Here is a 12,548-nt window from a genome sequence, read left to right as displayed (position 1 = left end):
AATCTCCTTTTAGTTCAGTGTCCAAATGTGGTCTAGTTTGACACCCCTGCGTTAGATAAATAAATGAGCTCTATACCTGCAAAACGCAGGCCACATATACCACTGTGTGACATCCTAGATACATATTTATCATTTATCATTTTTATCAGTTGTGGGGAAACAGATTACCAGCGTTTCGCCTTGTATTTGATAAACAGTTTATTGCTGTTTTCCCCTTCGCTGAGGTCATAAAGCAGTTAGAGAAGAAAACCGTAGCGTTTGCAGCTTCACAAACACTGAGTGAGTGAGCGTGTGCCTGACCTGAGAGGTTGAATCAATAGCTGAAAATAGATAGTGTTATCTACATTTCTATTTCGGGCCATTTGGGGGTCATTGGGGCAACGCTGAAGAAAAACAGCCACAGCGAGGCCTCAGTGTGATGGAAAGAAATGTTTTTTAAATGAGCTGAGGGTGAAATCAGGCGGACGAGAGGAGCTGATAAAGACACAGCTGTAGATGAATGTTCACTGATTTAACGTAACGCGTTTACATCAGGAGGTCAGGTTTGGTTGTTGGTGATGGTCTCGCGTCCATGGAAACAGGAGCTGCACTTACAAGTCATTTTAATTTGAGACGTTAAATGACACTAAATATTCGATTTTCAATATTGAATGATACTGATATAATCACAGACCCCCCCCCCCCCCCAGCATTATTAGAGATATATAATAAAACTGGTAGGGGTGTCCTGATCTGATATTGATGTCGGATATTGTCCGATATCAGCCAGAAAACGAAGATCGGAATTTAGCGGACTGCATCTAAAATTTCCGATATATATTATGTTATATTTATTCAATTGTAGAATACCGTAGATATTATGTTGAAGGTTAAAGTTTATGTAACCCAATTGGTTAATAATAAATTGGTCAGTTTTTCTCATACCTACTGTTGCTGACTATTGTTCTCTGTTTGAGTGACATCACTTGATCAAGCCTTTTCTAACATTCCACACTATAAAATAAGTCATAAAAGTATGTATGATTTGGATTGATATCGGTATGGGCCAATACGCAAAGCTGCAATATCGGTATTGTATCAGAGTCTCCATTGGATGTATTCAACATAAAACATCACCTGTGCAAAATGTTAATGCTTATTTATCTTTAGTATTGGAAAAAGTCTCATTTTAGTTTTTATTATGTTGTCTCAAACAACAACACATATCGTTTTTTTAATATCTGTGGAAAACCAACAAAAATGTCGACCGATACTACAATTTAAGGCCGATAATGTTGCCCATTTTTACATCCGAACCATTGCTAAAGGTGTTAAAAAGCTCTCTGTAGTGGGAAAACATTGGAGTAGTGCAGAGGTGCCCAAGTCTGGTCCTGGAGAACTCCTGTCCTGCATGTTTTAGACGCTTCACCTGTTTACGTTTCCTTTCTTTAATATGTTAAGGTTGTTTTTTATTTTGACAATTTTTTTTCAGTAAATTCACTTTGATCACCTGCCAAATGTCAGTCTACCGCAGAGGCGTCTGCTGATCGCTTTGATGTGTCCTTATGAGTTATTTTTGGGCGTAGCCAGCCTGACAGAATTGTCAGTTTGGCCACGCCCTGTTGCCCGATTGTCTCTGGAGAGGGGGAGAGTCCCAGATGTGGCCCATAAAAAAACTCAGGAGGACACATCAAAGCGATCAGCAGACGCCCCTGAGGAAGACTGCCAGTTGACAGTCGAAACGTGTCACGAGATCAAAGTACATTTTCTGGAAAAACCTTAACATATTATTTTTTTTAAAAAAAAAAAAGGCTAAATGAAAATGCTGGAATTATTTCATTTTGTTGCACAGAGATGATGCAACGAAGACACTTTTTATACATTTCCTCTTTTTTTCTTCATCTTTTGTTTTCTCTATTTCTTCTAATTACTGGAAAATTCCATTTCACTGTTGTAAACTTGGACTTTTACTGATGATCAAATATCTATTTCTCTCCGTAACATATCCTATTGCTCACACATGTAATAAGTCTGTGTTTTTATTCATTTTTGCAGCCTCGTGCTGTGTATTGCAAAGACGTCCTGGACATTGAACAGTTCTCCACAGTCAAAGGCGTGAATCTCGACCCCACAGACGACGACTTCTACCACAAGTTCGTCACAGGCAGCGTTTCCATCCCGTGGCAGAAAGAGGTACTGCAGGCTCCAGACAGGAGATGATGTCATTGTTGATACTAGCTCAAGGATGCCACACAGTGGAGAAATACCAGGGTCGGGGTCAATTCATGTAATTGATAATTAAATACAATTATGGCGTAATTGTAATTTTAATAAATCTGCTGCTGTCGTAATTATTATTAAATTGTAAATGAGTTTAGATAATTGACTTCATAATTGTAATTACCATAATAATTGTCCATTTTAATTTAACCCAAAACTGCAGAACCATGTTACAGTTCTATGTACAGTTCTAAAAATATATGTAATTAATGTTATGATATGTTTCATAGCAAGTTTTCACACATTTTACCATTAAAAAAAATTTAAATCGAGGGCTATACTGACACAAAAAAGCTCAGATGCCCACACCAAATATATTAAAACCTATATTTTCATTGATAAGGAAACATAGCAATTTTAACCAATAGATAGGAAATAAATTTGATGATAGATATTTGTTGTTTTTAGTGTATTTTACAGCTGATTTAGGACCCGTTATCATAAGAGATGCTAACAGAAAGCTAGCACAAGAGGAAGGTTAACTTTTATTAGATTATGTATTTCAGGCTCGGTAATGGCAATTCAGTAATTGAGAATGCAATTGTAATTGTGACTTTCTGAGGATAATAAATAATTGGAATGTAATTATCATTGGAAAAATGCTGGTCACCATAATCATAATTGAATTGTAATTGAACATGGATAATTGAAGACGTCGTTGTAACTAAAAAATGTAATTGAGCCTAACCCTGATAAACACTATTTAAATGTTATTAATCAGCCAGTAATGTGATTTAGTGCTTTATATGTGTAATACCACTTTCAGCTGATGTATTTTCTTCTTCTACTCCTTCCTGTGCAGATGATCGAGATGGAATGCTTCAAAGAAATCAACGTCTATGAGACGGACGGGACGCTCTGCTCCGACCTGGACGTGAACCGACCCAACCCTCCACCAAAGAGGGGCTTCTTCTACCGCCTGTTTAGAAGAGAGGCAAGTGCTAGTGCTCCGCCTACTGTCCGAGGGGGTGGGGGCTAAGGTACTCCTTCCTATTTTCCTACTTTCCCCTGGTCTAACCTCTTTCATTTCCATAAAACCAGCAGTAAAAACATTCAAATCAGCAGTAAAAACATTATGATTATCAATAAAAACATTAAAACCAGCAGTAAAAACATTAAAACCAGCAGTAAAAGCATTATAATTATCAGTAAAAACATTAAAACCAGCAGTAAAAACATTATAATTATCAGTAAAAATATTAAAACCAGCAGTAAAAACATTATAATTATCAGTAAAAACATTAAAACCAGCAGTAAAAACATTATAATTATCAGTAAAAGTATAAAAACCAGCAGTAAATACATTATAATTATCAGTAAAAATATAAAAACCAGCAGTAAAAACATTATAATTATCAGTAAAAATATAAAAACCAGCAGTAAAAACATTATAATTATCAGTAAAAACATTAAAACCAGCAGTAAAAACATTATAATTATCAGTAAAAGTATAAAAACCAGCAGTAAATACATTATAATTATCAGTAAAAATATAAAAACCAGCAGTAAAAACATTATAATTATCAGTAAAAATATAAAAACCAGCAGTAAAAACATTATAATTATCAGTAAAAACATTAAAACCAGCAGTAAAAACATTATAATTATCAGTAAAAACATTAAAACCAGCAGTAAAAACATTATAATTATAAGTAAAAACATTATAATTATCAGTAAAAACATTAAAATCAGCAGTAAAAACGTTAAATCAACAAATAATCAAAATCGTAAAATATCTCCCTCACATAAGAATAGCCTTTAACTTGGATATAAAAATGTTCACATTGGATGCTGACCTCAGCTCAGCTGGCAGTTTGTTCCACTGGTGTCAAACTCAAGGCCAGCAGGCCAAATCCGGCCCACCAGAGCATCCAATTTTGGCCCTTGGGTTGATTTTGCTGACAGTGAAAATCAGATAAAAAATATTATTCTTAATTATAATGTCAAACTCTCACATTTTATACCACTTTGATATCAAACCTAAACCTTTTTCAATAAAAATAATCAATCTAACTTTATTTATATCACACCTTTCTTACCAATTCAATTGTAGATTAAAGTGCTTAACAGAAATGTGCTGACGTGTGACAAAAGTTACAAATGATAAAAAGAAAAGTTTAGAGACTAATACACACAGAGGTCATTTAATAAAATAATTACAAAGATGATAAAATAAGAAACAATTTTTTAAAACATTAAAATTTGTTTAAAAACCTTAAGAATTAAGAACCCTAACTCATGTTTCTAATTAGAAAACCAAGATTCTATGATGAGTCAAACATTTATACATTTTGACACATGTGCATTAGTCATAAATCAACACATACGTACAGTAAGTACAGTAGGTCTATAAACACATGTATTACATCTTCAATCAGTGGTTCCCAACCTTTGTGAGCCCATTTTGATACCACAATTTTCTCGGGATATCTTTCTAGAAATGGTTATGAATCATGTTTATTAAAGTGTGTTACACATAGAGAGCAGCCAGAATTAGTGCACAGTGACAACATATTTTTATATTCAACTAGATATATATTTGAGAAAGTTTAGGTTTTGAATACAGTTACTAGACATTTCAGGCGACCCCGCATGGTTGAAAAACACTGCCTTAAATGTACTGTATGTACATTCATTTGCACATAGACGTGTTTAAAAATAGGGAACAAATTATAATAATACTATAAGCACTACATGTTAATATAACGCCAACAGCTTCTCAGTACCATTAAATGTACATTAACGTAATAATAAATAATTGGCTCGCAAGGTCTGTTCTTTTGCTAAACACTTGTTTGAACCTCTACAAACTCTACATAGAGTACATACATGGTTTTATAAGCAGATTATTAATAATAACCTTTGAGATGACTTACTTTTTCTAATCCACGAGAGCTTAAACTCAGTCCTGGAGAGCTGCAGTACTGCATGTGTGTGTGTTTTTTTTTTAATTTCTAACGTCTCCATGCTCCAACACATGTGAGCTAATGATATGTTAACGTAGGAAAACGTTCACAACAAGCGGGACAGCAGCCGTCCAGGACTAGAGCTGGACACTCCCACTTTAATGTCATTTCTAACATTCTCTGCTCCTTTCCTCTGAACATTGTTCTTCTTTTAAATTAAATCTAATCTTATTTCCAAAGACAAGTGACACCCTAATGCAGAGGTTTCCAACATTTTTTTGATCGTGACCCTATTTTTAAAAATTAAAAAATATAGTTTTTATAGTGTATTTTATTTTAAATTGATTCATATTTGAGAAAGTAAAAGAATATAATCTAGTTAAGATTCTGTTGTTTTACATTAAAAAAAAACAGATTTATTTATTTTTTATCAGTATTTTTAATATTATTATTATTAATATTATTATTATTATTTACTAGACCAGTGGTTCCCGACCCTGTTTTGGATCGTGACCCATTTTTGAAAACAAGTATTTCTAGCAACCCCTAAAAAAAATGTTTTCTAAAATTTTCTTTTGAACATGTTTGTTACACTGTATTATAAATACAGATATTTTTTTACTGCACTTAAGCTGAACTAAATTTTTAATTATTTAATATCAATATTTGATTTGGTTTATTTTTTAACATGTAAAAACAAATAAATAAAAAGGAAAGTCATATAACAACTCAAAAACACAATAGGAAGATTTCAATCAAACATTTACACGTTCAAAAGAGGAGTAGGAATAAGTCTGACTTATTTAATCATATGACGCTCAAAGTGAACGGATAGAATACAGTTGTTAAGATTTAAGATTGTGTGGGAATAATTAAATAAAGAATAATAAATTTAAAAAAAAATCAAAAATGTATTTTCATTTTTCAGGTGACCCCACATGGGGTCCCGAACCCAAGGTTGAAAAACCCTGCCCTAATGGTAAGGAGGAGGGTCATTGGTTTGAATCCACTGACTTGTTCTTACTGATGTATCTGGTTAAATAAAGGTTTAAATAAACAAAGGAATGTATCTCTATCTCTCTTTATATCAGTGTTTTTCAACCTTGGGGTCGGGACCCCATGTGGGATCGCCTGGAATTAAAATGGGGTCCCCTGAAATGTCTAGTAATTGGTTAAAAATGAAAAACTTAAGTAAAAAAAAAAAAAAAAACTGTATTCTATACTTAAACTTTCTCAAATATAAATCTAGGTCAAATAAAATGCAGTATAGAAATATTGAAAAATATATATCAAAAAAGTTATTCTAGAAAGAAATAAAAATGTCCGACATTTGTGATATAAAAATAAGGTCAAGACCCAAAAAAAGGTTGGGAACCTTAGCTTTATATATTTATTTTTATTTCTATTTTCTTCTTCTTCTTCTTCTTCTTCTTCTTCTTCTTCTTCTTCTTCTTTGCTGTATTTGCTCCTATAAATGAGCGAATCTAATGGGAACCAGAACTAAAGTAACAAATCAGTGGTTTTGTAGCGTGTTGTGGGACTTTATTTGATGTATAATGTCTATTGTGACTCAGCAACGCTAGCCGCTGTTTTTTAAACAAAAGGTGGCTAACCAAAAGGCTACTGTAACCTTGATTTCATGAGATCATCATGACCTGCTTCACCTCTAATGGTTCGTCACTGGGTGTGTGTGTTCCTGCAGGATCACACTGTGTGCTCATAGTGGGAGGATAAATCCTAGATCTATGACACAGATTAATTTTAGTAGACTGTGAATTGACCGTCTGTGAACCTATTTAGAGATGATCTGAATTCAAATTAAACACTGAGGCATGAAAAAAACACTAATAACTTGTACACTCGCATAGATTAACTTTGAAATAACGTCAAAGATCAGACTGTGACATTAATAATCGTCCTTCCCTCAGATGATACACGCCCACTACGGCGCCTCATTTCCTTACGGAGTCCAATCAAGTGAAGTGGAGTGAGGAATTCATCTGCACTGACTTTACAATACAATCAGATATTTTTGGAAGGGAAAAGTTTGAAGAATAATAAGACCTTTTCAACTCAATAGGGATATATTTATATTTATAAATAAACCTTAACATTATGGAGTGTAGCAGATTGTGTGGATTTTTTTAATCTGACGGATGCCTAGACTAGAGCTGCAACTAACAGTCATTTTCATAATCGATTAATCGGTCAATAAATGAATTGATTCATCTAATTTTTTTTTAAAACACAGTTTATATATAAAGCACATTTAAACCCTGCTTAAGCTGATTAAACTGAAATAAAAGTGTCAAACAAACAAACGCTCGTGCACGCAAGTCACACAAACACTGGCGCGCACGCACAAACAAATACTCGTGCACGCACATACAATAACACTCGTGTGAGCACACACTCAAACACACAGTCACTCGTGCGCAGACACACAAACACTCGTAGTGCGTGCACACGCAAACACTCGTAGTGCGTGCACACACAAACACTCGTAGTGCGTGCACACACAAACACTCGTGCGCGCACACACTCAAACACACAATCACTTATGCGCCCGTGCACAAACACTGGTAGTGCGTGCACACACAAACACTCGTGCGCGCACACACTCAAACACACAATCACTTATGCGCCCGTGCACAAACACTGGTAGTGCGTGCACACACAAACACTGCACGCGCGCACAAACACTCGTGTGCACGCACACAAACACTTGTGCGCGCACACACTCAGACACACAATCACTCGTGCGCCTGCACACAAACACTCATGGTACGCCACACACAATAACGCTCGTGCGCACACACACTCAAACACACAATCACTCGTGCGCCTGCACACAAACACTCATGGTGCGCCACACACAATAACACTCGTGCGCGCACACACTCAAACACACAATCACTCGTGCGCCTGCACACAAACACTCGCAGGTGAAGCAGACGGCTCTGCGTCACGGTCAGAGAAGGTCAACAAATCGATAATGAAATTCATTGCCAACGTTTTTTATAGTCGATCTTATCGATTCGTTGTTGCAGCCGTGGCGTTGAACTGTTTTTACTTCATTCTTACCGTAAAATTTTTGTGTTTGTCCACAAAAAACTGTCCCAAAGTGACTTCCCAACAATTTTTTGGTATTTTCACGGACTGAAAGTTGCGGCAAAAACGATGGCGGTGTTTGTTTTGGAGCTAACACGTAAATATCCGAATCCGGCCGGTGGTATAAGGAAAAAAGGAAAAAAATCAAGTTTTAGTTTCCGTTTATTCGTTTCAGTTTAACAAATCTATAACAAGACTAAAACAGACAGAAGCAAAAAATGCTTATTTGCCCAACATAAATCATAACATTCCAAGTGTACAAGACTCCACATCCATCCCACAATGCAATGGGCCAAACTTTTCTGACAATGTCAATAAGAGAGTGTTGACAGTGGAGATTTAAACAAACTTTCAAGTGGCAAATTCCACCTTTTTCATTCTTTTCTCGAGCAAATGATCTTAGATTTTTAGGTCTTATGATGGATTTATCTGATTTTGATAAAACTATTGTCTCCAGCAGCTTTACGATCTGAGCAGCAGGGCTTTATATATATATATATATATATATATATATATATATATACGATAATGCAGTGGTTCTCATCCTTTTCAGCCTGCGACCCCCAATATCTAGGAGCCAGGGACGTCATTTAAAAAGTTGGAATAATTAGTTTAAACTGGCAAATAATGGGCATGACAAATCGTGAATGTGGTTAAATTCGCTAAAATAAGCATTAAATATGGTGAATAGAGGTAAAAGTGACAATAGTGGGTCAAAATTTGTGACATTGGGTGAGAAAAGTGGTAGAAATTGTTTATAAGTGCTAAAAAATGTTTTTAAATTTGATGGAGAAGTGGCAGAAATGGGAGTAATGTATGGCAAGAAAAAGTGATGAAAATAGGTTAAAATATGGTATGTTTGGTGTAGTTGCAGAAAAAGGGTGAAAATAAGCAAAAAATGGGGCTCAAATTGTAAAAGAAAAATATTTCTAGTTTCTTGAAGGCATCTGGAGACCGCCTCCCCCTCCCAGTGTCTCACGGCCCCAAAGGTTAGGAAAGCGTGCAATAGTCTGCAGTGGATGAATAAAAAAAGGCGTTAGAGGAGAAACCTCATATGTTGAGAAGTTTCCTGAGTTGACCACGGGTTGCCATGTCTGCTTCCTTCCAGGTGTGTTTTAAAGGTGGTTACAGCGACGATGAGGTGGAGGAGCCTTCGCGACTTTAAAACCACTCCCTCCCTCCAACCTGCACCGACTCCTCCATCAACTCCAACCGAGCAAGAATCTTAGGAACTCAGTGAATGTTGACCTGTATTTATGAGCTGTATTAAAAGTGTATTATAATTAAAGAAAAAAGTATGAGTTTAAAGATTTTGTACATTTGTACTTGAATTTATGTCTAGATGTATATTTTCACTAAAGGTTGTATTGTACAAAAAGCCATAAAAGTACCACTTGAATGCATACATGACATTATTTTATTTCCTTTTTTTTTTTTTAATGTTGCTTTGATATGAGTTTGGATGATGTGTTTTTGGGGGAGTTGTTTTTGTTTGTTTGTTTAAAGCACAGTACCAGTAGTCCTTTTTTAATTTTTCTTAATGTAGCATTGTTTTTCCATCAGTTGTTTCAACATCTTGCCATTCGTCGGTCATTAATCCATCTAATCCTAATCTAATCCAGGTAGATCTGAATCAATCCTGTTGATCAAGCTGAGTTTAGGGGATAATTAATACAGTGTACCATGATGCCATGCTGCTCATTCTTTTTCCGTTTGTTTTCCCTTTATGAGATGGTTTAGATAATCCATGTCCAGGAAGAACAGAGCTAGAACATTAGACTAGACCACATGACTACCGTAGTTAGACTCTGCCTGAGTCAGCAACGCTCTGACCGATTGCTTTGGTTTCGTGTGCAACAATTTAACAAAACGGAGTTAAAACTCTCCTATTGATTTATTTATTCAGGCAGAACAATTTTCTCTTTTTCCCGTTGCTTTTCCTTCCTTCGTTGATGAAACCAATGTGACAACTGATCCTTCCTACTTTGATTGTCAGTTGTCTGCTTTCTGTATTTGTAGTTTTTCATAAATACCCTGTAAGGCACATGTGTCAAACTCAAGGCCCAGGGGTTCAAATTCGGACCTTTCGAGCATCCAATTTGGCACACAGGAGACAGTGAAAACACGAGTTATTGTGTAAATTCCCAAATAATCCAGATATTTCTCAAATTAACCAATATAATGAAACTCCACAATGTTTTCACGGGCTCACAGTTTTACCTTTGTTTATATCACATGAATGCAGTCATTTTAAATTTGCAAATTGTGGAAATAACTTTTTCCCACAAATCTTGCAATATCTCACAAACAATTCCCCAAATTTCCTTTAGATTACAGAAAAAATTGGTTACAAAATCAGGGATTTTCAAAGTGAAGATGTGGCAGGGACTGACATTTTATTATTTTAAAAAAAAAAAAGGGCACAATTAATGTCAAAATTGTTCTTTTTCCCGCTTCCTTGAGATGGAACTGGTCCGTATTTGGCCCTTGAACTAAAATGAGTTTGACCACCCCTGCTGTAAGGGTTTTACTGCAGAAGGACTTGTACATTACACATTAGATGATGATGATGATGATGATGATGATGTGCGTTTGATGTGCTGTCTGCAGCCGTTAGACTCTGCACTGTCAAAATGCAGTAAGGCATTTATTTTATTTTATTTTTTAAATGTGAATTAGATCCTGTGGCTTTAGTTGTTTAGGTGATAAAAAAAATACAGAATAAAGTTTTAAAAAATAAAATTAAATAAAAAAAATAGCCCCCTTCAACCTCATAGCTCCATTTATTTTCACTCAGCAGGTGTAGATGATGGATGGATGTCATAAGAACGCAACCACAACCTCACACGCATGTGTATTCTCTCACATTCCATTCATATTTCAAATCCACACGTCTTTTTTTAAGTCTTACTGGCATTTCAGTGGCATTCAAATCCATTTTTTGTGTTTTGTTCTGTTTATAGCTTCCTTTTCTGATACAATCCCACCACTCGTTTTTTAATGCTGTGAATACCCCCCCCTCCCCCATACGCTCAATGTTAGCTGTGTGTAAATTACAAATGTAAGGCTAACGCAACTTTGTCACCACCGATGCATTCAAGTGAATCAGCTCCACTTTTTTTGTGGGATTTTGGTTTAACGACAGATAAATTCATTTGGATTTCTGTGTCTTATAATAGCGGTCGGTGTCTGTTCCCACCACTACAAACGTGAACATTTCGGTGGAACGTTTATTTTTTTTTTTCCCGCCATAGTAAAAAAAAATGTCGCACATGTTTTGGAATGGTACGTGTGTTGTCTGTCCTCAGTCTGATGAAAAAAAAAAAGTTGCACATTCCATTCTTAGTAATCCAAACGTGTGCATTTAGCCGTTGCTAGTTTGACAGTCTTTTGGTTCTCTGAGTGTTCTTTTTTGTTTTTGTTTCTTTTTATTGACTCTCAGGCACACTGAAGCTGATTGTGCTTGCCTGTGTAGAAATTAGCCTTTTAGCTCTTTAGCCTCAAAAACCTTGTAAAATATGTATTTCTAACGTGTATCTATCTAACACATTGGGTCAACCTCACTGGCAAACTACACACTGTTTGCTTCCATGCCTCTTTGTCATTGGTTTTAGAGGAGATTTCTTCCTACTAACATCCTTATTATAGCAGTAACAAAATACCACTTGGTTTCATTGCACTATGTTGTGTTTTTCGACAATGACTACAAGTGTCTTTATTTACTAATGATACCAAAAGCAGCATAAGTTATCTTAAGAATCTTACTGAAGACTGACAGCCTTTTTTTTGTGATATGTGCCAATTAATACATTTTTTTTTTCTTTTCTTCCTTTCATATTTTTTTTTCCGTCCATTCTGAGAAAACTCCTTCATCTTAAAGGAACTTTAAACAGCTCAACAGTTTTGAATGTCCGCACTAAGTGCATTGTAATGCCTGTTTTAAGAAAAAAGGAAAAAAATCCATATGTTTTATTACTCAAGCATGTATCAGTTTTAATACTTCAGGTTTGTGTTTGTAAATGACGACCTTGTGCCACGTATCTCACTGGTATCTGAGAACATCTTTTATGAATGGCATAGTGAGCATCTGAGCCAGCCCGGTTTGAATACCCACAAACGTGACATATAATGCTCATTAATATTAACAAGTGTTGAGGGTGAGAAAAGAGAAATCCTCATGTTTCTAAAGACAACATCCAATACATGCAAGAGATTCTGCTGTGGGTTTTTTGCACTGTTCTGAAGAGAAAAATGACAAATGTTGGCGTTCAA

At 35.5% G+C, this 12,548-nt stretch overlaps 1 protein-coding gene across 4 annotated transcripts in view; it reads left to right on the top strand.

Moving 5' to 3' along the window:
* grk4 (G protein-coupled receptor kinase 4) overlaps window positions 1-12,548 on the top strand; it is an 88,209-nt gene extending 75,661 nt beyond the window's left edge. For 3 of the 4 annotated variants that reach the window (XM_028453998.1, XM_028454007.1, XM_028454024.1), the window contains 3 exons: window positions 2,035-2,172; window positions 3,062-3,193; window positions 9,385-12,548. In XM_028453998.1, the coding sequence (XP_028309799.1) occupies window positions 2,035-2,172; window positions 3,062-3,193; window positions 9,385-9,441 (327 nt within the window). In that variant the 3' untranslated portion in view covers window positions 9,442-12,548. Of the gene's footprint in view, window positions 1-2,034; window positions 2,173-3,061; window positions 3,240-9,384 lie in introns of all 4 variants that reach the window. The other variant, XM_028454016.1, reaches the window with a different exon arrangement.

Source organism: Gouania willdenowi, chromosome 1 (assembly GCF_900634775.1).
Source record: "Gouania willdenowi chromosome 1, fGouWil2.1, whole genome shotgun sequence".
Lineage (NCBI taxonomy): Eukaryota > Metazoa > Chordata > Actinopteri > Blenniiformes > Gobiesocidae > Gouania > Gouania willdenowi.
Note: the sequence above shows the minus strand (reverse complement) of the source record. Positions and strands in the feature narration are given on the sequence as shown.